Source organism: Cajanus cajan, chromosome 5 (genome assembly GCF_000230855.2).
Source record: "Cajanus cajan strain Asha chromosome 5, NIPB_CcT2T_4, whole genome shotgun sequence".
Lineage (NCBI taxonomy): Eukaryota > Viridiplantae > Streptophyta > Magnoliopsida > Fabales > Fabaceae > Cajanus > Cajanus cajan.
Genome location: NC_138521.1, coordinates 67,133,423 through 67,159,912, shown reverse-complemented (window position 1 = coordinate 67,159,912; position 26,490 = coordinate 67,133,423). Strand labels below are relative to the sequence as shown.

Genomic DNA, 26,490 nt, shown 5'->3' with positions numbered 1-26,490 from the left:
AATGTTTGCTCTTTGTTCACTCATGTGTGCCTCGTTAAATCATCTCTTTGAAGATCCTCTTTTACCGTTAGTAGTTAGTTTCCTATGTGCAGTTGAAAATCTGATATAAACATGTGGACCAATCATGTTTTTTTTCTTTTTTTTCTACCAGCAGCTTTATAAATGTTTCATTTTTCAAATATTGGCATTTTTCATTTTGGTAGCGGATATTTTCGTTGTCGTTTATTTTTTGGCAAAAGAAAAGTTTAAAGACGTGTAATGCTTTGTTAGATTTGGGTGAACCCAAATAGAAAGAAAATGGACAGTAAGAAATGATAGGATAAAGTCAAATTCCATTTTTGTGACTTTTATTTCCGTTCCCGTTATCTGTTGTTAAAAGCTCGAGTTTGAAGACGTGCTTTGTCTGATTTGGGTGAACATTAGTAAAGAAAAAATGGGCAGAAAGAAAGAAGTGGTAACAAAAAGTTATATTAATTTTACACTTTTTGTTTAATGAGAATATTGGAAGAGAAACAACGATATTACTTGGAGGTAAAAATTATAGTATTTATTTAGTAGTAATTTGAGTCTAACGGTAGACAAATCAATTAATCGGTCATTGTAAAGTTGTTTTCAGTTAAATTAAAAAAAAAAGAAAAGAAAGTAAAATATTTAATACATCTATATATATATAGTTGCAACACGAGTTCCAAATTATAATCTATTTAATATTGAGAAAGTTTTGCGTTAGGGAAAATATTTGGTTGTGATTTAACGTGGGGGCTAAGGTTGGTGGTAATGCAAATTGCGAATGAAGTATGAAGCAGTTGTGCATGGAATGTAGCGTTGTGTGTGAGAGAAGAGAGAATACGTGTCCAAGAATTACAATTAGAAAAGACGGCATTTACGTGTCAACTTGAGCAATCTCAATGTGGCTTCGTTCTCTTCTTATTAATCCCTCCCTTTTTATTCCATTCAGATTTCAGATTCCTTTCTATCTTTCCGCATTCTGTTTCTCTCTTTCCTCCTTTTATAAATTAATATATTTTTAAATTAATTATTTATTAAATATGGAGAAGACCGAGTAAGAAGACGGTCGGTCTTCTTCTCCCATGGCGATTGCCGACGACTCCGCTTTCAGCCACTCCTCCCTCCGCCGGAGGCCCACCGCCACATCGGACACTTCCGCCGAAGACTTGACCAAGGATTCTGGCTCCGACGACTCCATCAGCAGCGCTGCTAATCCGCAACCGCAGAAAAAGCAACAGCTCGATAGCTCCCTCCTTAAATTCGCCTACCGTCCTTCCGTTCCCGCTCACCGCAGAGTCAAGGAAAGTCCGCTTAGCTCCGACAACATTTTCCGTCAGGTTCTGATTAACAAACAACTGAATGCATGAGTCCTAATAGTGCTACTTACTTATTGTTTGAGTAGTTTTTATGGATTTGTGATTTATGATTTGAATTTAATACATCTGGCGGAGGATCAGGTTTATAAATATTATGATTGAACTCTGTAATTATGTTTCTTTACTAATTATTGAATCAGCTGCAGAGTCACGCGGGCCTCTTCAACCTCTGTATAGTAGTCCTTGTTTCCGTCAATAGTCGACTCATCATCGAGAATTTAATCAAGGTTTCCCTCTTCCCTGCATTCACCTCCAACGTTTTTTTTTTCTTTATGCTCTTCATTTTGACCATTCCGTTTTTTTTCTGTGTTTTATTTGTTTTGCAGTATGGCTGGTTGATCAGGTCTGGCTTTTGGTTTAGTTCCAAGTCACTCAGAGACTGGCCACTCTTCATGTGTTGGTAATGCGCCTCATCATACGCGCTTTCTAATTATTTTCGGATTGTTTCTTGAAATTCTGTGTGACAGTTAAGTGATTGTGTGCTTGCTTTGCAGTCTTTCTCTTGTGCTATTTCCCTTTACTGCCTTCATAGTGGAGAAGTTGGCACAACGAAAGTGTATTCCTGAACCAGTAAGTAATCCGCATTGTGAGCTTTTTTCAGATTTATTTATTTATTTATTTGAGAGGGGAGAGGGGGGCGGGGGGGGCGGGGGAGGATTGTTCTGTAACGGCTTAAAATCCTTGTTCGTTGCATAATATGGTCAGTGGTGCCATGCTATTCTCAACCGTATAATCTTCAATATTTGCATACATGGGAATATTACATTGACTTTAGTATTGCAGGTTGTTGTTCTACTTCACATAATCATTACTTCAACTTCACTTATCTACCCAATTTTAGTAATTCTCAGGTCAGTTTAATTTTTAAAAAAAATTGTATATATTCTTCAAATGTGATTTTTTTTGGTCCATTTTGAAAGAATTTGCTTATAGAATGTGGTTTTAAATTGATAACGGTGTTATAATTAATAAACTTTGTCACTATCCTGCACAGGAATATAAAAAAAATATTATTATTTTGTAAAATTGTTTGCGAAAAGATTTAAAGCCCTTGGGTTTTCTTTAGTTTATGATGTTAGAATTGAATTATCTTGCTAATTAGTTTTATTGGATTGCTTCATGAACAATGAAGATGGCTGCTGAGAGATAAAATAATTATACAGTTGTACATTCTTAGTAACTTCAAAGACAAGGATATGGCAAAAAGATGGTTACCGACTTGTAACATTCCTTTGCAGGTGTGACTCTGCTTTTCTATCAGGCGTCACATTAATGCTATTTGCTTGCATTGTATGGTTAAAATTGGTGTCTTATGCACATACCAACTATGATATGAGAGCACTTACCAAATCAGTTGAGAAGGTAATCTATAACCTCTGTTTGTTTGAGTGTAGAGAAAATGAGGGAGAGAGAATTTTGAAAAGAGAAAAAAGGAGGAGAATGAATTCTGAATTTTTTTATTAATGTCAACTGTTCTCTCTCTCTCTCTCTCTCTCTCTTTCCTCTTTAACTAAACAAAAGAAAATATATCATTATCTCTGTTTTTACTTTTCATTTTTTATTTCCTCTAGTTTTTTCCTTAACCAAACATAGTCCCAAGTTCTACTTATAAGTTGGTAAATAACTATTGCCAAATATCATTTTCACTTATTTGTATAATTTATACTTTAAAGATGATCATTTATTGCACAATGTATGTGATTAGTTTTGAAACAGAAACATCCTGCTACAGCTGCCACACTGAGCTGTAGCCTATGGATCTTGTTCTCTCAGAACTTCATTGCTACAGTGCAGTTTTATTTCATCTTCCTTTGTTTTTCATTCATCCTGTTTTCCCTATATTACTAACTTATATCTAGATTATTATCTCTTCACGTGTCAAAGTGTGATAAATAAACCATTTGTTTTCCCCTCTTATTCAAACATGATTCATGTGATACAGGGAGAAGCACTACCCAATACTCTGAATATGGACTATCCTTACAATGTGAGCTTCAAGAGCTTGGCATACTTCATGGTTGCCCCTACATTATGTTACCAGGTAGCAGTACTTTCAAGTGATTTAGTTGATTTGTGGAAGCAGTTTCCTTTTATTTGTAATTGTTGTGGTGTTGCCTTATTTAGGTTCGCTGATTTTACATTTGCATTCATTTATCTCTAATTAGATTGCTTAGAGGCACAACCATGTGGACTGACTTACACATATATATTTGGTGTGGAATGTGTCTGAGGATTTTAGTCATTGTCTAATCAGACATGCTGTTGGGAACCAAGAACAGAATTTGATAAAAGAATGTTGTTGTATTGAATATAGAACGATGACAAAAAAAAAAGGAGAGAATTCTCTTCCAAGGGTTTCTCTTTTCACAACAGAGCAAATACATAGCTTACAAATGCTAACAAATTTGAATGACCCCCACAATCTGTTAGTCAATATGTTCCTCAACCTGCATATAATAGTGCTTGCAGAAAATCTTAGAATTCACCTAGTTTGCAGAAAATTTGCTTGAACTAAAATAGGTTTCTGCAGTTCATTTGTTTTTAGATTTTCTGCATAAATGTTTCTCAATGTGATTGCAGCTGTTAATTTTATTTTTTTCTCATTGCGAAGTTTCTCACATGTATTTTGTTTTATGAACTGTTGTTTTAGCAAAGCTATCCTCGCACACCTTATATTCGAAAGGGTTGGGTGATTCGTCAGCTTGTCAAGCTGATAATATTTACAGGAGTTATGGGATTTATAATAGAACAAGTAAGCATTACTTGTTAATAAATTATGCTCATTTCTAACTTTTCTTTTATTTGTTCTATTTTTTTCTTGAGTTTTATTTTACCAATTCCATGAGTATTCTGACATTGTTTTAACTATTTAATTTTGCAGTACATCAATCCTATTGTACAAAATTCGCAGCATCCTTTCAAGGGAAACCTGCTCTATGCCATGGAGAGAGTTCTGAAGCTTTCTGTTCCAAATTTATATGTGTGGCTCTGCATGTTCTATTGCTTTTTCCACCTTTGGTATTCCATCTCTTGTTTGGTTCAACACATTTATATGTGTGTGTGTCCATTTTCCTTACAAGACATTTCTATGATATTATATTCACTTGCCATAAATTTAAAAATTGTAGTTCTGGTTTCTTGTGTTTGATACCTTAACTTCTGTACCCTAGAAATTTCTGGTGCTGCTGCTGTTACAAGTCTAATTGATTATTCTTTGAATTCATCCTTGAAGTGATGTCCACTTTCCTTAACACCCTCAGTAGTAATTGCATCATTTATGAAAGATCTAGCTGATTTAAAGCTGTACATGTAGTGACTATTGTTGTCTGGAGTATATACTTCATAAAATGTAACGTTAGCTTTATATCCTCTTTGGTGTGCCACCAGTGGCTAATTTAAGTGAGACTCTGACAGATGTACAAAAGGATTTGAGAGATTTATTTACTTGATGAGTTTGTATATTTTTTGTGTGGTCGCTGATGTTATTTTTTCTTCATTGCTGCACCTTTTTCATATATTTGTAGAACTATTCTTAAAAAATAGATTTACTTTTAGATTCATAAATGCCTATCTGCTTGTCTTATTTGTGAAAAAGTTCGGCTTTGATTCTTTAAGATTTGGTTAATATCTGAAGCAACTGCCGCAATGTAGGTTAAATATACTGGCAGAGCTTCTTCGATTTGGTGATCGTGAGTTTTACAAGGATTGGTGGAATGCCAAAACTGTTGAAGAAGTATGTTATGTTGCCCTTGTATTTAGTTGTTTGCTTACAGTACTTTCAATCTTTCATAAAGATAATTTGTGACTTACTATCTTTGTCACCTGTATTTGTCCTGCTCCTGCCACCATCAGTATTGGAGGATGTGGAATATGGTATGTCTCCTTTTCATGCTTAATTTTGATAGACAAATTGATTGGCTGGTCTATTGTTCGCATCTATGTATAATGATGGTTGCCAACTCTCTGAGGCTATTTTTTAACTAAAGGAAGAAAGAGAAGTTATAGCTTTTTGCCATCTATTATGATTGCTACTGAATAAATGATTTCTATACCATTTGTCAGAACATATGATTGATTATTTCTTGCTTTGGAGTATAGTTCCAAGCCATTAGTGTACAACTAAGTGAATTTTTTCACATTGCAGCCTGTTCACAAATGGATGATCCGCCACCTATATTTTCCATGTTTAAGGCATGGCATACCGAAGGTAATCAAGCATCCTCCTGTATTGCCGAATGGATCCTGAACTTATTTGGTCTAAACGCTTTTTAGAGTATTGTCAATCTTTGTTTAACATCTCAGGTTGCCAGTAAAATGGTCACATATAACATTTTTTAATAGAAAAAACATCTTACTTTTATCCTAATAAATAATTAGTTGTTTAAAAACTTATCAATAAAACTGTTACATTATTTTTTTAATAAAAAGTATATAATATATAATTTTATGCACTAATTGTAGTTTGATATGTTTGATGCACTCAGGGAGCTAGGTGTAGAAAGTTTTCAATTGATAGACAATAATTAAACTTCATCTTCTGTTCAGTCATGTCAGATAAATGACTTTAGAATGCATAAACATGCATTTGCGTGTAGACTCACATGAACATGAATTGCAAAGGACCTCCATTAATTAATTTTCTCATGTTCTTTATCTTTGTGATTTTTTTTATTGGTCTCTGTTATCAACAATTTCTTATTAACATAGTTGCCTCTCATTGGTTAATATTTGGATTGGTTCTTTTTCTGTCAAACATTATTGGTATTTATTTATTTTTGAGTTCTAGATATATGTATGATTTTGATGTTTTTTATCATTGTACAGGCCGTTGCTCTTTTAATTGCCTTCCTGGTTTCTGCTTTGTTCCACGAGGTGTGTTTTTTGTCTCTGTATATCCTTCTCTCTTCCTCTTGTGGTATTATGTCATAGTGGTTTTCTTATTGAGTGCTTGTCCGCGTGCTACACTGAACAAATTCAGGGTGAAAGTAGCATTAATTTATTCTTTGGAGTATTCTTTCCCCGCTTTCCCTTAGGCAGTTTTGGGAGAGGATTGAAAATTTGATGCTAAGTTGTCACTGATTTGCTACTTGTTAGAATTTGGTACATGACATTACTTGTGGCATGTACGTACACATGTGGCTTGTACATGTACACATGTTGTGGCATGTACTCGCGATGGCCTCAGAAATAGCCTTAGGAAGTTAGCTACCTAAACCTCAAATACCTTGTGGCATGTACGTTGTTGGCATTTGTAGATGCTGCAGTTTGTATATCTTAAAATGGACTCACATGACCATTCTAACAGTTACATTTTCTAGTTTCTACGCGAGTTATCACTATTAATTTTGGAACCAAAATTTTCCTATATTTACTCAACAATACTTTCTTAGCCGTGAATCATTTTGGTACACATGTTGTGACATTGTAATTATGCTTTCGATGCTTGTCAGAGTTGTGCAATTTTTCTCACGATTTCTCCCTTTCATCTGAGTGCAGCTGTGTATTGCTGTTCCCTGTCACATATTCAAGTTGTGGGCTTTCGGTGGAATTATGTTTCAGGTAAAATCAAGTTACTGTATCATACTACTGTTGGTTCATCTTCTATTGAACTAAAGTACCTTAGAGTAAAATTAACACATTTTCCTAGAAACCAAACTTCTCCCCTCTTCCCCCAGGAAGAAGGTGAAGGCTAGCCCAGAATTTTTTTTCCAGTTCTTTTATTTTCAAACGAAAGAAGTATTCTCTGGAGTAATGAATAGTGTCATGTTTAGAATAGTCGATGATTTTGATATCATTCATATTTTTTGTTCAATTGACATGATAATGAATTCCTTTTTTCTAGGTTCCTTTGGTCTTGATCACTAATTATCTGCAAAATAAATTCAGAAACTCAATGGTACGTCTGCTATTTAAGCATATCAGTTCATAATGTGTTTTATGACTCCATCATCTTGAATTTAATTCATTGCTTTTTAATTTGTGATTTTCTTCATGCTAGGTGGGAAACATGATTTTTTGGTTCATATTCTGTATTCTTGGTCAACCTATGTGTGTACTGTTATACTACCATGACTTGATGAATAGGAAAAACAAACTTGACTAAAGCTAGCATTACATTATTAATCGTGCGTGTGGATGAGCTCTTCAATTTTCAGAGTGTACAATTGATGTGGATATGTTGGTCAATACTGTTTTCCACGTGATATGCCACTTCACAAGGCTAATTCATCTTGATCTATGTGATTACCAACATTCCTCTGGCAGTTGTATCAATATCTGCAATTTTGAAAGCCATGCACTCATATTGATAACTGCCAAGGAACAATGTTGATTAGTAGAGGAATAGATTGATGTAAATGGTTTAATGCTCAATATATTTATTTCTTCCTAGTCTTGAAGATCAACGGGGTCGAATGATGATGCCTTTTTAATATATAGCATTTTTTGGTGCCGCATTAGCATGTTAAGCATAACTAAAGATACTTGGAACTTTCAAAACGAGTGTATTGCCTGAAGCAGAAAACTTAACTAACTAAAAGACCTATTTGTTCAATTTCGATTGACGAAAAATAGTTTGTTTTATGCTTGTCTAAATTTCTCAATTGAAAACGCTGCATTTGTTGAATTGGAGGGTTTCATTTAAAATGTATACCGTGTTTATTGACTATTTAATTATTGGTTGCTAATATCGATTAATGACATTTTTAATCTTTCTTATATATAAGAAATAAATATTTTATTCATTAAGATTAATGAAAATTGTTAAATTAATTAGTTTTTATTAATAATATCATAATTGAAAATTTTATTTTAAAAATATTCATAGAATTAAATATTGCATCTACTAGTTATATTTAATTATAATATTCATTAAGGAAAAAATTGTTTTATCAATAAACATAACTTATAAGATTAATAGCTCAATAAATATGTTGACTTTCGTTTTCTTTTGGGTACAGTCAAGAAAAAGAGAGAAAAGAAAAGGATGTCTCATTAGATTCATAATAAGTTACAGTAATAAATATATTGACTTTCATTTACAGATAATTTATTAAATATATTCATAAAAAAATTAAAAATGTAAAAAGAAATTATTCCCTGTAAATTTATATAAGTAAAAATAACTAATTTTATACAAATTAAGAAAGTTCATTAAATGTATTTAATTTTCATAATTTCACATAAAATATACACTACATTTTCTTAAGATATTATCAATCATATTCATAATAGAGATTGCTCTTATTTATTATTATAGAAGTATTTTTAGATTAAGAATGTTGAATAAGATTAATTTGATTAAAATTTACTTATAATTCAGTCCAAAATTTTCAAATATTTTTTACTGGTACATTAAGACATGATTTATAAAATTGATTCGGAATAAATTAAAGACATTAAAAGAAGAAATCATGAATTACATATTAAGACTAAAATGGTATTTTTATATGTAGAAAGACGGAACAAGGTAATAAAGGTGAGTTATAATGAATTAATGAATGAATAGTTAATGGCGAATAATTAAATACTACACACTACAGAGTGTTTGCGTGATTCATACATTTAGGCAAAAGTCTTTAATGAATTGTTGAAGTCGTATAAAAAAGGGGTACCCTATCCGATTAAGTAGCAGGAGGAGCACATGATCCAACTCGGACACCCAACCCAAGTGTCAAACTTGAAAGACGGCGTGCCTGTCACGTGACACTCATGGCGTGGCACGCTCTGATTGGACCCTCGATTCCCTTTTAAAAAATAAAAAAATAAAAAACCACCGACGCGAAGATGGCATTGTAGTCAGCGCCCCCAATATGAGTAATGAAAAGAGAAATATGAAAGATGGTTTGGGAATTGGGAGTGGCTACTGCCTACTGCCTAGGTTGTTTGTAGGTTCCTCTTAAGTCTTAACTGTTATCTCCCTCTCCTTAAAAGGTCGAATCTTTGGGTGCTCATGGAAGATTTCAGATCCAAATCCTACGGCGACGGAAGGATGCAGATTGAGAGCTACTCCGGTAACAACATGCAAGATCTCCGCTGCCACAGCGCCTCCTACGCCTCCTCCGTCCACCCGACACAAACCCACAACGATGCCAAGTTCAAAAAGGGCAAATCCACCAACGCCTCCACCTCCAAAACGTGGACTTTCAGTGACCCTGAGTTGCAGAGGAAGAAGAGGGTCGCAAGTTACAAGGTCTATGCCGTTGAAGGTAAACTCAAAGGCTCCCTCAGGAAGAGCTTCAAGTGGCTCAAGGATAGGTGCAACAGAGTTGTCTATGGCTGGTAATACTACTAATAACATAACCACCTTTGTTACAATCACTTTCTTTCTCAGATGGGGTCGCTGTCTTATATATATATATATATATATATCAGAATAATTTATTTGTTTTCCTTTGTTTATTTGCTGAATAGTGTTTATTTATGTGGCTGGTAAAGTACACATAAGGAATGTAATGTAACATGGAAGAGGAAAAAATTGTGATTCTTGTGTTCGTTTTGGTCTCTGTAAAGAGTACAATTCAATCGCCTTGCTTGCTTGAGTTTCATTTATACTAGTTGTTTATAATTTGGACAAAATTGGTATGCATGTTCGATAATTATTATTTTCAATCGGTGTTCCCTTATTTGTCATACGTGATTTTGTGTCGAGTGAGTTTGTGGTAGTCAATGTGGTTCACTGGTTTTCCCGGTTGATATTCTTCTGCTTTCCCTCATCGAGAATTGATGATCTTTTTTCACTGCTATGAGGAGGAGGAGCCTTTTTTCGTAACTTTCCGTTTGGATTGTTGAGTGGTTGAGCTTCGGGGTCCACAAGGACATCTTTTTATAGCTTTTCTGAATGATAATGATGATACGGTTCAGGAAGATACATTGGGATGCTTTGTGCTGCTTTATTGGTAGCATTTTGTCAAAGACTTCTCGAAGAAGTCTTCGGTACAGGGAAAAAAATCAGGTCATTGTTGATTAAAACGATAATTTTTTAGGGGTAATTAGATTTGGTATAGCAACAATAGCATTTTGCTAATGTCCCTGTAGATTTTGGCAGGTGAATTTGATTTGGCATTGAAGTGATTTTTTGTATGTTAGTCTTATATTACAGATTTGTAATTTTCAAAAACTATTAATTTTCTTTGCCAAATCCTTGAATGGTTCTTCCACCTTTTGCATAATTTAAGCGAAAGTGTTTCATATGTATACATCTCATCCTATCTGGGTATCATGATTTGCTTAACAGCTAGTGTATTAACCAAGCTATAGGAGTTGCATAATTCTAGATTGCATTACATTCATGGTTTGCGTTAGGATTTTCACCAATGTAACCAACTGGTATAGTTTTTCTGACCAACCTTCTACCACAGAGATGAGTTAGTCTCAACTTTTTCATCTGATATATCAGGTAGAATTTCAACATGCTCACTGCCAACATGTTTCTTTACAACCCTCGGCTAGGCTAATATTATTCATAGCTAAACAAAAATCTAAGTGACAATATCCACCCTTTGCAAACAACAGAAATATTTACCTGCACCAGCCTAAGGTGAGGAATATTCAAGACAAAATTTAGAATCTCTACTAGTTTTCCAAGTTTCAAACTCCAGTTTGATCACTTTCAAAGCCTTTGACGCCTAAGTCAGATAGCATATGCAGCATATGATGTGAAGATAGAATTAGAGTCGTTTGTACGTTGAGCTTGCTAGGATTACTTATAGTATATGACTCTGAGTTAGGTAATTGCTACATTGATTCGCAGTTACTCGTTAGTAACAGTCTTAGGTTGTGTTCCACAGTCCTTGTTTAGTGCCAACTGCCAAGAAGATTCTCGAGTAGGGGTGTTGTTCTGGAGTTGGGAGAGTCATGTATTGGGTTTGTTACTTTCTTTGATATATGTTCCTAGAAGATTACTTACATGTATTGTCGGTGTTTGGCAAAATAGCCAATAACAAGTACCAACAAAGTCAGTTTTGAATGGTTGTTAACTTGGTATGTGCTCTTGACATTTGCTGACCCCCATTTCTTTCTACCAGAGATCGCATTCAAGAGGCCTTTATTTCTCAATTCAACCTCTGATGACAAGCCATATTCGGTTTATATCTACAGTCCAGTTTTGGAGAAATTATTAGGTGATATAAGATCACCAATTAATCACTACATGATATGTATTTAAATTTTTTAACTTATGAGAAAATTAAGGTTTAATTACTTTTTTATTCCTATAATTAAAAACAATCCATTTTAGTCTCTGTACATATTATTTTTGTTTTTTCTTTAGTTCCTTGTTTATTTTTATAATGACTAGAAGAAAAAGTTTATACAGCTATAAGAATTAAAAGGGAAATTTTATGTAACTATAGGGACAAATAGGGAAAGTTTTTGTGACTATAGGAACTAAAAGGGAAAAAATGGTATATATAAAGACTAAAAAAAATAATAATAATAATAAATAAAAAATATATATAGACTAAAAAAGTGATTAAACAAAAAATTAATTTTATTACATGTCATGTAAAGACTAGTTAAAAATCATGTGATTTAAGATTACTTAATGATTTCTTCCTATTTAATCTATAAGTAACTATTAAAGTTTAAGACGAAAATTGACATGTGACATGTAATATTAGGCTAACATTTTGAAAAAGTGTATAGGGTTAAATTTTTTTTTCTCCATAAACATGAAAAAAATAATAATAATAATTTGAATCTCTCAGTTTTAAAATGTCAAATTTTGGTTCTTCCTTTTTTTAAAATGTGTGAATTTTTATTCTTGTTACACTAAAGTTAAAGACCCTAAAACAGTAAAGTTAACTGAACATTAATATTAAATTAGATTAATAAAATTAAAGAAAAAAACACCGATGGTCGATGTTTAAAAAATTGGAGGGTTTAATATTTAGGATTTACGGTTTAGGTTTTTTTTTCTAGGAGTCTAATCTCTCGAAAATAAATACAGAGACCTCTTTTCTTACTAATTTCTGTATATTGTTTATTTGCACGTTGTAACTTGTCAGTTACTTGGCAAGTTAGATCACGATCAGACGCAAATGTCTGAATTCTGCATAAACTCATATAAATTAATGAATGGGTGATTATTACTATCATAAAAAGTACGTAATTTTTTTATTAAAAAAAAACTTTTTTAAGAGTAAAAATGTCTGATCTAAATTGAAAACTAAAAAAAATGGTGTTTAAAGTGTATCTCCATCTTCTAAAGAATTGCTAGAGAGCAGGGTCATACAGACAACATAGTCCCATTACAAATGAATATCATCTTTATTAATTTCGTACACAAATTTTAGATATGATAAAGTTGCAAAAATAAACATTGTTGTCAAACCAAGTTAACTAAGTCTTGAATTTACTATTCTAGGTAGAGTAAACAAATTAACTTCTTTCAATATAAAATTAGACAGACTGGTACAAAGTCACATAAACTTTCAAGTAAAAAAAAAAACAGAGTGTTTAATGCTGGCCACCCACTATTTGTGAGCCCAACATAAAAGGTAACATTCTACTCTGACTTAATTACATAAATCGATCAAACCCTCACACCGCTGTCCATTTTATGCCAACCAATCAAAGCTCAATCGTAGCATTGAGTTTTGTTATCAAACTTTATGCTGCCAACTTGTCATCCTTCCGTCACAACAATGCCTATGAACCTGACATTCCTTCTGAACCCAACATCAATTGAACCTGATGTTGTCAACTCATCGTCAAGGATCAAGCTAAAGGGCATTGCACAGTAAAAATAAGGATTAATTAATGTTCTTTAATATGGAATACTTCCTAGATAAACATGTATATCCTTCTAACATGCTATGATGCGAAATGTAATGTAACCGGTTTCTAACATTTTAACAACGTAGATGGACCTTAATTTTAGAGTCAAATCTAAAAGATAACCAATCATATGTAGAGGCATGCAAGTCGATGTCTATGAGTGTGTTTGTTTCAAATCCTACAAAATTACTTCTAAGAATGCGAGTATGAAAATGTACCAACTTGGCTCGAGTCATTAAAAAATATGTATATGCATTATTTATTTCCAAGAATCTATATTACATGTGTTTTACCCCTTTTTTTCTAATCCCATGTAAAAGGATAGGCTGGATAGCAATTTTATATCCTGTTAAAATGGAAGTTATTTTTTAAAAGACTGAAATATGCTTCTAATTCTTGTAAAGTACAAATTTTAATTTTGATTCATGTAAATAAAATTGTTTTTCATTCTTCTAATTTTTTTATTTATTACTTTTAATGTATACTATTATGTGATCTTTATTAACTATTTATGTTTATGAAAAGGTAAAGTAACTATCTTATACATTATATCTACAATTATTTGTGATTTTATGTCAGCACATAACTTTATTAAAAATAATTTACAGATACTTAAAATAAACAATTATTAAGACCAAAAATAGTAACTTCAAATTTTTGAAACATGAAAAAAAATATATATGTATATATACACAACAATTAAAATCAATATTTATTTATTTAATAAGATAAAAGTGGTTTTAAATTTTAGATAAATAAAAAAATTACGAAAACCAAAGTCAACTCTCTTCAATTTATGTTGGCTAAACATATCTAATCCTTTTTATTAAAAACAGTATTCCTAGTAAGTAAATTTGTTACAACTCATTTTCTTTTTTTTTCACTTTTCTAATTAAATAATTAAAAACGTTCCAAAGAATAATAAGTATTAATCGTATATTTTTTCTGATGGAAATAGTATCCCTAGTAACAATACACCCAAGAATATTATTCTTAAAATTATTACTAAATCCGTGAAACAAACACGCCTTATGTGCCTCTATTATAACCAGTGATAGATTTTTATGTTACATTTGAATATTATCATATTTAAAATATTTATAATTTAGTAATCTGTTTTAAGTTTACAAATCAAGTCAAAGAAAGTTTTGGAGAATGAGTTACTCCAGTTTGACAACCATGGAAACTATAAGGATACCGAATTGGCTATGCAAGTATTCATTCAACAAAAGGCAAATAAGAGGACTTGAATTCCCAGACATGATGAGTACACCAGACACTCCAATTTAATGATAACTTTCTCAGATCGAAATAAAATGCATACAAGTTTATTGTGACAGAACTAAGAAAAACAAGAGAGACACTATGATTTAAGCTTTTGTAGGAATCTCACAAGAACATTCAAGTTCCTAACACAAAAATAATTGCCAGGCAGTTACATCGTGGAAACCAAGGAAATCTTTATCCAACAAGAGTACAATGGCTAATTACATTTTTTGCTGGTATTTGATAGTTTCGACATCTGCAGTCCACGTGAAACTGTAAACATCTGATAAACCAATATAATAACTCACAGAAAAAGATGTTATAAAACTTAGGAGTTCCAGCCAGAAGTGCCAATTAAAACTGAGCTTTACAGCAAGCACAATCCCTGGTTTAGCTCAAATTATTTCATCTTCTCAGCTTCATCGGTTTGAGCAGATGAGTTAACAATACAAAGCCAGAATTTCTAGTTCAGATCCAAATTTCCTCACAGCTCAACTAAGCAACGTAAGCAACTTTGGCAGTGCCTATCAACTCACAAATTCACTAGGTGAGAAGGTGAGAAATTAATAATGGGTCCTCTCATCATTCTCTAATTGCAAACCTTCCATGCCCCTAAGTGCAGTGTCATAATTTTTCACATGAGAAGCATTTCTCGCCGATGTAACAACTCTCTTGGGATCAGAAGATCCAATTGGTGAACTTCTTTGCCCACTCAAACCTCTTTGTGCCGCTCCAGGGCTAGCCTCAGCAGTGCGAGTACGAATATCTGACTCGGTGCCAACAAATGCATCACGGCTACTAGAAACAGCAACTCGCCTTGATCCACTTGACTGACCCAACGCATTGGCACCTGATAACTGCATGATCACAGATGAGGCAATTGAATTAGAAAAAGAAAAGCTAATTTTCATTGCACATACTCGGACATCATATTCAAATCCAATTTACAGATCAGTAACAATGAACTGATTTTGAAAAAGGAACCACATGAAACCAGGTACTATAAAAAACTCAAACATCCTTAACAACAGAGGTGTTGGAGATTGAATTTTTGACTTTCAGAAACTTACAGTATTTAAAATGGGCCCTGAAACTCTGCGCCTCGAGGAATCCACTGAAACCAAAGCAGGAGGTCGTCCATCTTCACCTCCTGTGAGAGACGGGGAAATACAGAAAACACCAGACCGATCAAAAGGTAAATAGAACCCATTTAAACTCGAGTGAAGAATTACAAGAGGCATGCTATTGCAAAACCTAAATGGATCATTGAAAAACAAACAGAAAGTAATAATAAAGCAACATTGAGGAATAGGATATGGTTAAAAATCAACAATTTCTGTAGTATGCATAAAAAGAATATTATTTAAAATAAGAAATTTTCAGAAAAATTGATCATCTCTGACACTAACAGAAAAGTGTGGTTTTTTACATGAATACAAAGGAAACCATACACTTGAGAAATAAATTTACTGAACTACAGTGTATTAGAGGATCGAACAGATAAAAGTATGAGTAAATTCCTGTAAAATTAATAAAAAGAATATTATTTAAATTAAGAAAATATCAAATGGAAAAGATTGATCAATTCTCACACTATATTAGAAAAGTATGGTTAAATGAATATAAAGGAAATCATACAATTGATAAATATTTACTGAACTACAATGTGATAAAGGAACATACAGATAAAAATATGAAAGGCCTGTCACTCTACAAGAAAACTTGAAAAAATTACCTGTATGCCTATCAGCATTAGTTACAGCTGGGGGCACTCCAGAACTGGTTCCAGCACTAGGACCCTAAAAACAAGCATCAGTAAGTTTCATCAATTGCAGACGACAAAAAATTCCCAAAGGGGGGAATAAGAAAAACACTTACAATGGCACGTGTTGGAGGAGTAGCTAGCTGTGATTGCTGATACTTCAAAATGGTCCAGTCAAAGACATAATCAAACTGGAATCCTGTTCAAATGCTAACTTGATAAGAAAAGCAAATTCAAAATGTGATCTTACATAGATTGAAATGCAATATACAATGAAGTGTATAAAATGATAAACTTAAGAAGACGGGCCAAACGGGTCTCCTTTTTACATGAGAATAATTACAAAATACAAACCTTCACGAATAAACAGGTCACGAAATATCCTTTTGAGGTAAGCATAATCTGGCTTATCATCAAACCTTAATGACCGGCAGTAATGGAAGTAAGATGCAAATTCTGTTGGATAACCCCGACACAAGGCCTGGAGTAAGCAATAAACTCTCAGTGTAGTTCATGAAAAACACGTATTGCATGCATAAGAAAATGACTTATAATTTAACTTACTTCAATAGAAGTAGAAACCTTCTTTTCACTGATTTTCTCGTATTTCTGTTTCTTCGTTCCTGCCTTAAGTCCCTGCCAAGGAAGACTACAAAGAAAAAGGAAATCAGACAAAGTTTAGGGTAATGGTAGGCACCAGAATAAGGTACATAGCAACAATCACCTTCCTCTCAAGAAGTACATCAAAACATAACCAAGAGATTCAAGATCATCTCTTCTGCTTTGCTCTAAGCGTCAATCACCAGAGAAGTAGAAGCAACATGAATCTATTAGATAACAAAATTTAACCATTTATAATACAAATGTTGGTAAGGAATCAGGGAATAACACATACCAATGCCAAGGTGAGTATTCATGCTAGCATATCTTGCAGTTCCAGTCAAATTCTTATTTTCCCTGCAGTATTAATGATTGAATATTTTACAGATAAAATAAATTGATGTTCAAATAGCAAACGTCTACCCTTTTAAAATATTTGCTAAAATATTGGTGATATTACTTATAGAAATCACAACCTGAGCCTAGAAACCAGAAACTAGAATAAACAGAAAACGAGAATAGTATGCATAATTAATGCACTTCTCACCACCAAACCAGCAGGTGGATAAAATATTTCAAAAAAGAATCAAGCAATGATATCAACTCGAAAATATTAAGTCATCTACAAAAAAAAAATAGGGATACAGGGAGATGGTGTGTGTGTAAACTTTTTAGGAGATGGGTAGGATTTGCACGCAGGGGCAGGACCAAAACTTTTGGAATGTGTGTGTAAGCTCAAAAAGGTATTCTTTAAGTGCTTCTTTACTCATGACTTACAAGTTTTAACAGCCAAGCATTAATCTTGTACAACAGAGACAGGAATCCTCCCACAAATATATGAATTTATTATTGAGAGTGATGGTGAATGAAGAGAACATATTCCCTTGTGTATATTGTGCTCTAGAGATGTGTTTAAATACAAAGTAGTGGGCCTAGGCCCATAAGACTAAATTATATCTAACACTCCCCCTCAAGCTGGTGTATATAGATCATATGCACCAAGCTTGTTACAAATATAATCAATCCTAGGACCCCGTAATGATTTGGTGAAGACATCTGCCAACTGATCAGTAGAGTTAACAAACTGAGTAGTAATGTCCCCAGATAAAATCTTCTCACGAATGAAGTGACAATCTATTTCAATGTGTTTGGTCCTCTCGTGAAATACTGGATTTGAGGCAATATGCAGGGCAGCTTGGTTATCACATATGAGAGTCATCTGTGAAACTTCGCCAAATCTCAGCTCTTTAAGCAACTGTTTGAGCCAAATAAGCTCACACGTAGCAGAGGCCATGGCACGGTATTCTGCTTCTGCACTAGATCTTGCCACTACATTCTGCTTCTTACTTTTCCACGAAATCAAGTTATTGCCAATAAAGACACAATAGCCTGAGGTGGATCTCCTGTCAGAGGGAGAGCCTGCCCAATCTGCATCTGAGTATCCCACAACCTGGGTATGATTGTTGTAGCCATATAATAAACCTTTTCCTGGAGCACCTTTGATATACTTCAGAATGCGGATGACTGCATTCCAATGTCCTGCACATGGAGAATTGAGAAATTGACTCACCACACTAACTGCAAAAGAGATGTCGGGACGAGTTACCGTGAGATAATTCAATTTCCCAACCAGTCTTCTATATCTCTCAGGATCTGAGAAAGGCTCCCCCTGACTTGGTAGAAGTTTAGCATTAGGATCCATAGGTGTATCAACGGGCTTGGAATTCATTAGCCCAGTTTCCTCTAAAATATCCAATGCATACTTTCTTTGAGATATTACAATTCCATTTGTAGACTGCGCTACCTCAATCCCCAAGAAATACCTAAGTTTACCAAGGTCTTTTGTCTGAAAGTGATGGCAAAGATGTTGTTTTATCTGAGAAATGCCATGATGATCACTACCAGTGAGAACAATATCATCAACATACACTATCAAGTAGATGCACCCAGCAGTGGAATGTCGATAAAAGACCGAATGATCAGTTTCGCTTCGAGTCATACCAAACTGTTGGACTACAGTACTGAATCTACCAAACCATGCCCTTGGAGACTGTTTAAGACCATAAAGTGATTTGCGGAGACGACATACCAAACCGGAAGACTCCCCCTGAGCAACAAACCCAGGAGGTTGCTCCATATAAATTTCCTCAAGCAAATCCCCATGAAGAAAGGCATTTTTAACATCCAGTTGATAGAGAGGCCAACGACGAAGAGCAGCCATGGCTAAGAATAATCTGACAGAGGCCATCTTGGCAACAGGAGAGAAAGTGTCACTATAGTCTAATCCAAAAATTTGAGTATAACCTTTGGCGACCAAACGAGCTTTGAGTCGATCAATGGTGCCATCAGGACCAACCTTGATTGTGAAGATCCATCGACATCCAACCACAGACTTCCCAGGAGGCAGAGAAACAAGATCCCAAGTACCATTGTTTTGAAGAGCACACAGTTCATCAAGTAAGGCTTGTTTCCAACCAGGGTGGGCCAAGGCATCACCTACATTTTTAGGAATAGACACAGAAGAAAGAGAAGAAAGACAAGTATATTGGGATGGGGATAACCGGTGATAACTCAGAGTAATATAATGAGGGGAAGGATTACGAGTAGAACGATTACCTTTCCGAAGGGCAATAGGGAGGTCAGACTCAAGTGGTTGGGCCGGAGGAGACGGAGGAGGTGGCACCGAAGTAGAGTCGGGTGAGGGTCCAATGGGAAGGTTGGAGCGTTGCCGACGATGATAAACTTGAAGTGGAGGCGGAGGTGGTGGATCGGGTGACACAGCAGACACAGGAGGAGTATCAAAGACAAGAGGTGAGGGTGAAGGGGCAAGGACAGGTGTAGGAGAAGAGGAAGTAGATGAAAAGTAGAGAGAAGACTCAAGAAAGGTGACATCGGCTGAGATTAAGTAGCGACGAAGTGAGGGTGAGAAACATTTATACCCTTTTTGAGACCTAGGATACCCTAAAAAGATACATTTATGAGACCGAGCGGAGAGTTTGTCAAGGCCAGGACTGTGATTATGGACAAAACACGTAGATCCAAAGACGCGAGGAGGTAGGGGGTGGAGAGGTTGAGAGGGAAATAAAATAGAGTGAGGTATTTGGTTGTTAAGGACAGAAGATGGCATTCGATTGATGAGATAACAAGCAGTGAGAAGAGCATCACCCCAAAATGTTTGAGGAACGTGACCATGAAGTAAAAGGGTGCGAGTGGTCTCAATAAGGTGTCTATTTTTGCGCTCAGCCACCCCATTTTGTTGAGGGGTATATGCACAAGAAGTCTGATGAAGAATGCCATGGGAAGCCATGAAGGCTTTAAAGGAGTGAGAAAGGTATTCACGAGCATTATCACTACGAAAAGTACGAATAGAAACACCAAATTGAGTTTGAATTTCATTATAAAAGGATTGAAATATGGAAAATAATTCAGAACGAGATTTCATTAAAAATAACCAAGTACATCGAGAGTAATCATCAATAAAAGTGACAAAATACTGAAATCCTAAAGTGGACGGGACCCGACTCGGCCCCCAAATATCAGAATGAACTAAAGCAAAAGGAGACGATGCTTGTTTGTGGACACTCGGAGAAAAAGAACTACGACTATGTTTGCCTAACTGACACGACTCACACGACAACTGAGACAACTTAGACAGACGTGGTACAAGGTGTTGAAGCTTGGCAAGGCTAGGATGACCTAATTGAGCATGGATGAGGGTAGGGGAATCCGCCACCAAACCAACAGGAGCAGAGGTGCGTAGGTGATAAAGGCCATGAGACTCACATCCGGTGCCAATCATCCGTCCCGAACTCCGGTCCTGTAAGAAAACAGAATCTTTAGTAAAAGAAATAAGGCAATCAAGAGAACGAGTAAGACGACTAAGGGATAATAAATTAAAGGGAGACTCTGGGACATAAAGGACATTGTCAATGGAGAGAGAAGGAGAAAGATGGACAGTACCAACACCATGAGATGTGGCGCGAGAACCATTAGCCATAGTGATAGAGGGTAAATAAGCAGAGGTAGAAAGAGATGAGAAAAGAGACCGATTACCAGAAATATGATCGGTAGCACCAGAATCTAGGACCCAAGGGCCAAGAGAGGTGGAGTGAGTGAGACCAACAAAGGAAGGACCTGTGTGCGCAACAGAAGCAGTGGAATTGGAAGCTTGACGTTCTTCATACCATGTAAGGAAGTCATTGAAGAGAGCTGGGGGCCCAGAGCCAGAACCGGCAGAGAGGGTAGCACCAGATGTAGTCGAGACAGGAGACGCAGTGTGGGCAACGGCACTAGCAGGGCGAGGGGGACGACCATGTAAGACATAGCAACGGTCAATTGTGTGACCCAGTTTGTGACAGTGATCACACTTAGGACGACCTTTGCCCGGTTTGCGAGAACGCTGACGATCATCACGTTGAGACACCAAAGCAGAGGAGTCGCCAGTGGTAGCGGAAGAAGAGATGTCAGGGGAAGACTTGCAGGGCACACGCAACAGAGTGGACCAAGCCGAGTTCAAGGTAGGCACGGTCGGAGATCCCAAAATCTGATCACGAATGGAAGAGTACTCATCAGGAAGCCCATACAGTGCCATCAACATAAAGAATGTTTGGCGTTGCTCTAGTTCCTTGGCAGGAGTGTCAGCAGGAGGCAAAAGTTCATTGAAGTCATGTAGGAGGCCATGAACTTTGCCCAAATACTCAGCCATGGAACCATCAAGGCGTCGGGGAGAGATGATATTCTGGAGATGTTGACACACACCATAGAGCCGTTGAGTATCATTGGTGTATAACACTCGGGCTTGTTCCCATAAATCAACACATGTCTCATGGGCACGAAAAATTTGCTTTAAGGAGGGATGAATGGTCGACTTAAGGACACTACAAATTTGAGCGTCAATTTTCAACCAACGAGGACGATCCTTCTCATCAATAGAAGCAGCTGTCTGGGTAAGGTGAGTAACATAATCCTGTCCCTTAAGCCAGAGCTTGATATCCGAAGCCCAAGTATCATAATTGGTGCCATCTAACTTGTCAATGGAAAGAGGGACATTGACATAATTAGTGAAAATAGCAGAGTCAGGCCGAGCAGCGGAAGAGGAAGCCATAGATGCTGTAATAGGAGAGAGAAACAGCAACAGGAGAGAGAAAGAAGCGGCCCGAGAAGGAAGAGACCCGTGACAAACGATGACCGATCACAAAACAAATCACAGATCGGGGTAGAGGGGGTCTGGGCGAGTCCGGCGCCGGTGGTCGCTGCCGGAAAGGTGGCCGGACGCGCCGCCACGCGCGACGGCCGGCGTGGAGGAGAGAGAAAACGCGCGAGGAGGAGATCGGCGCGTGAGGGCGCGTGCGATCTCCGTTCGCCGCGCGACCGGTGGCGTTGGGTTCGCCGGAGGAAGGCGAGCCGGGTGGGTGGGTCGCCGGCCGGAAAGATGACGGTGGTGGCGGTGGACGGCGGCGGCAGCGAAGAAAAACGCCGGAAAATAGAGGGAAAAACGGCCGGAAAGAGTCACGGCGAGGTGGTTGCCGGAAAACGGAATGAGACACGTTTTCCGGGCACCGAAGAACAGTGGGACCACCGGGAGGTCAAGGATTAGGCTCTAGATACCATATTGAGAGTGATGGTGAATGAAGAGAACATATTCCCTTGTGTATATTGTGCTCTAGAGATGTGTTTAAATACAAAGTAGTGGGCCTAGGCCCATAAGACTAAAATAAATTGATGTTCAAATAGCAAACGTCTACCCTTTTAAAATATTTGCTAAAATATTGGTGATATTACTTATAGAAATCACAACCTGAGCCTAGAAACCAGAAACTAGAATAAACAGAAAACGAGAATAGTATGCATAATTAATGCACTTCTCACCACCAAACCAGCAGGTGGATAAAATATTTCAAAAAAGAATCAAGCAATGATATCAACTCGAAAATATTAAGTCATCTACAAAAAAAAAATAGGGATACAGGGAGATGGTGTGTGTGTAAACTTTTTAGGAGATGGGTAGGATTTGCACGCAGGGGCAGGACCAAAACTTTTGGAATGTGTGTGTAAGCTCAAAAAGGTATTCTTTAAGTGCTTCTTTACTCATGACTTACAAGTTTTAACAGCCAAGCATTAATCTTGTACAACAGAGACAGGAATCCTCCCACAAATATATGAATTTATAATCAACATAATAAGCAAATTCATAATTTACTCTGAGGTAGGTTAACAAGAATTTTGTTAGAAAACTTTAAAGTCATTATTTATCTCCTTTAATCTCCTTCCATCTTGCTTTTCCTTATTATTTTTTAATTACTGTTTATAGCCAAACAGTGCTTGCAGCATTAAACAAAATCAACCGAACAACATCTGCTATTAAGCTAGTTAAATACCAAATTATAGATAAAACTAGGAACCATTGAAATCAATTTAAATTAAGATAGATTTGCGACAATAAGCTTATCTTCAATCAGCTCTGAACTATTTTTAATCATGCCATCTAAAACCCTAGAACTTGGCAAATCCCCAGCTAAGCTGCAGCCTGAAGTTAAAAGTTCCAGCTAGAATACAATATATGGAAATATAAATACATTGGCATTCAGAGTGTTTGTCATACTAGAGTGAATGCCCAGATAAATAGCAGCAAGTAGCCACATTAGATTATTGGTATATCTACTCTATAATATGACTGTCATCAAAAGTTATGTTAATGCAAATTTTGTTTGTTATAAATATTACATTCTCAATAAAGCAATAATAGAATATACCACCCCTGATTTTTTTTTTTCATATGGCAACTGTTCAGTATATGACAACTTGACAAGTTATAACTACACCACAGGGTAAATGTAGTTCAAAATTCAAACGAAGTTGTCATAATTATTCTATGCCATCAAGGCCTTACAACATTAATAACCTAGATAAGTACACATTTAATGCACACCAACTAAATCTTAGTACCTGTAAGGAATGTGTTGATGTGTTGAACTATCTTTGTATTTCTTAGCCAAACCAAAATCAATAGCATAAACCTACATGCATGTCAATGCATTAAATAACTCCATATTTAAGAACATAAAAGATATCCAAAGACCACATTTTAAAAAGATTAATCACCTGATTTGCACGTCTTCCTAATCCCATTAGAAAATTATCTGGTTTGATATCTCGATGCAGAAATGATTTAGAATGAATGAACTCAACACGGTTGATCTGGATAATTAAAAAAACAGTGATAAAGTTTTTTATTAAAAAAAAAAAAGGAAAGGGCAAAAGTTTGTGGGCGATGAGACACTGGGTGTGTATACCGAAAGTTTACAAAATTAACCACAGCCTACCATTTGATCAGCAAGCATGAGAACTGTCTTTAGTGATAGCTTTCTACTACAGAAGTTAAATAGATCTTCAAGACTGGGTCCAAGCAAATCCATCACTAAAACATTGTAATCTCCCTCCACTCCAAACCATCTAACATTTGGAATTCCAGCTGCCAAAACAAAACTTAGGTTACAGCTAGATATAAATTATAAATCAAATAACTTAACAGGGGGAGGCACTACAATGCTCCTTACAGGAAGTGCAAACAAAAGAAGGATAAAAAATTAATGATAATGGCCCTTACTTCCTCCCTGGAGAATTCTGTACAACTTGGACTCATACAGTAGCTGAGGATGCTTTGTCTTGACATTTTCCTAATATAAAAGCGCAGCATGGAACAGAAAGAAAGAACAAGTAAATCAGATCTATTGCGCTTGAAGATATCAAGAATCCAGAAACAACTTAAGCAAAATAAATTCCAAAATCAGGAGCATAAGCTAAAACACCAGCTGAACAAGTTACAAAATATAGTTCCCAATACATAATTGATAATTCAACCCAAAACCTTTGAAATAATGCATCACATATATTGAATAGGAGGGAAATGCCAACATTTTGCTGAGGAGTGAGGAGATTTGATTGAATAAACAAGAAATGTTTCATTCCAATTTAACCCCTCCCAAATCTTCTCAGCCAACACTTTTACCAGTAACTATCAAAGAAAATGTGAGAGCCATTGTATATTTTTGCACTACATCCAGGAAGGCATCAATATAGCAGCTCTAACTCATTAAACATTGCACTCGATCCACAAAGCATATTACCTATGGTATCCAAATGATAAAATCTCACAAGGTTTTGTGCTAGTTAATGATTCCCTGTCACAATCTTACTCATATTCACAATTTTACTTGCAGCCTATCATCTCTCTTTGAAGCTTTAAAATGCAAAGAGAGCAGAAATAAGCTCAGTTGTGAGACCAGACATCTAGAATACAATCATACGTCACAATGCCATTAAGAATGCCAGATAAAACTACAACTCAACGCCGAATTTCACAACCCCTTGCACATAACTCAAAGCAGGAACCAATTCCACATGAAACCATCTTTCCCAAAACCCATTTCGAAATTCAGATTAATTCACAGCAGAAATTAACCCGCCTAAACAAAACTGACAATTTGCCCTCCATTTCAGACTTCACAGAAACAAACGAAAATCAGGATTAAAAAAGGGGGGGATTGCTGAAAGTGGAATAAAATCCGAAAGCCAATTGATGAGATGAAGAAGACCCACAAGCTTAATTGCGACCTCTTCGTTTGTTTGAATATTAGTGCCTGCACGAGAAACAACAAAACTCGTCCAATTACAAAAAGGTGAAGAAAAAAACAGCTTAAGAAGGGGGCAAAAAAAAAACCTAAATAGATCTCCCCAAAGGAGCCGCTTCCGATCTTCCGACCCAGGCGAAACTTGTTCCCAACACGAGGTTCCATTCAAAGCGATAGAGTTGGGAACCCTAAGCTCGAGACGACCCACCCCTAATCCTGAAAAGGGAAAACACTAAGCAGCATACATAGGGAGCAGCCGGAGGTGGAATTGACGAAGGAAGAGACAGATCTAGGTGAGGAATTTAGGGTAATTGCGATTTGCGTTATTGGGATTTGGAAGGCATAATTGTAGTGTTAGGTTAAAAGAAAGAGAGAATTTGGAAGAAAAAGAAAGCGTAAGAGTGATGGATATGATATGATATGATACGGTGCGGTGTGCTCTCTCTCTCTCTCTCTCTCTCTCTCTCTCTCTCTCTCTCTCTCTCTCTCTCTCTCTCTCTCTCTCTCTCTCTCTCTCTCTCTCTCTCTCTCTCTCTCTCTCTTGCATTATGCGATCAAAAAAAAAAAACACCAGTCGTCGGTTATTGGTTTGTTTGGCATGTCATGTCCACGCGTGTTGCTTACGCGTGGCGCATTTTCCTTCGCTCTTGGACCTACCTGGTGGGACCCTCTGTCACGTGACTTTTCCATCATCATTCGCCGTAATCCACACGTGACCCAATTGGCGCGTAACGTACCACCCCCACCCCCCAATTCTTTCTCTTTAACTTGGAGTTTTGGATTGCAACCAAAATTTATTTCTGAATTTGGAGGTACAATTTCTCACTAACCATATTTATGATCACCATGACTAAACCCAGGATTTGGACAATTTTATCCTAATTCATTATAGATTTCATGTTTTGAGGAACTACTCATTTACATTTATTGAAATTTAAAATATATGGAATAAGACTGAGTTTATTTTATTTTTCACATAATATATATAAATTTAATATTATGTACAGTTAAAATTTGAAGCTGATTTAAGATTCTAAATTAATAAGGACAATATATGAAAAAAAATTAA

At 35.9% G+C, this 26,490-nt stretch overlaps 2 protein-coding genes across 11 annotated transcripts; one reads left to right on the top strand and one right to left on the bottom strand.

Annotated features, from left to right (window-relative positions):
* Positions 1 to 702: 702 nt before the first annotated feature.
* Positions 703 to 9,931, top strand: LOC109807689 (diacylglycerol O-acyltransferase 1A). 10 transcript variants are annotated; one of them, XM_083075768.1, is made up of 16 exons: positions 728 to 1,346; positions 1,526 to 1,612; positions 1,712 to 1,785; positions 1,880 to 1,955; positions 2,169 to 2,236; positions 2,624 to 2,747; positions 3,328 to 3,426; positions 4,036 to 4,137; positions 4,267 to 4,403; positions 5,037 to 5,118; positions 5,238 to 5,258; positions 5,530 to 5,592; positions 6,210 to 6,257; positions 6,882 to 6,944; positions 7,228 to 7,281; positions 9,318 to 9,524. In XM_083075768.1, exons 1-16 carry the CDS (start codon positions 1,092 to 1,094, stop codon positions 9,384 to 9,386), a joined length of 1,422 nt encoding a protein of 473 aa, XP_082931894.1. In that variant the 5' UTR covers positions 728 to 1,091; the 3' UTR covers positions 9,387 to 9,524. The 10 variants fall into 10 exon arrangements, 9 of the variants coding, with proteins under 9 accessions (XP_082931896.1, XP_082931895.1, XP_082931897.1 ...); XM_020370266.3 differs by lacking the exons at positions 2,624 to 2,747; positions 9,318 to 9,524 and adding exons at positions 2,518 to 2,623; positions 7,384 to 7,840; XM_020370264.3 differs by lacking the exon at positions 9,318 to 9,524 and adding an exon at positions 7,384 to 7,840 and having other exon boundaries at positions 732 to 1,346.
* Positions 9,932 to 14,506: 4,575 nt separating this feature from the next.
* On the bottom strand, positions 14,507 to 25,925 carry LOC109807953 (casein kinase 1-like protein 1). Its single transcript, XM_020370712.3, has 14 exons — positions 25,511 to 25,925; positions 25,390 to 25,430; positions 24,398 to 24,467; positions 24,114 to 24,262; positions 23,893 to 23,988; positions 23,737 to 23,807; positions 17,087 to 17,148; positions 16,916 to 16,979; positions 16,756 to 16,840; positions 16,546 to 16,672; positions 16,308 to 16,390; positions 16,165 to 16,228; positions 15,500 to 15,579; positions 14,507 to 15,286 (listed from the first exon to the last, which is right to left on the bottom strand). Exons 1-14 carry the CDS (start codon positions 25,584 to 25,586, stop codon positions 14,993 to 14,995), a joined length of 1,362 nt encoding a protein of 453 aa, XP_020226301.1. The 5' UTR covers positions 25,587 to 25,925; the 3' UTR covers positions 14,507 to 14,992.
* Positions 25,926 to 26,490: the final 565 nt, after the last annotated feature.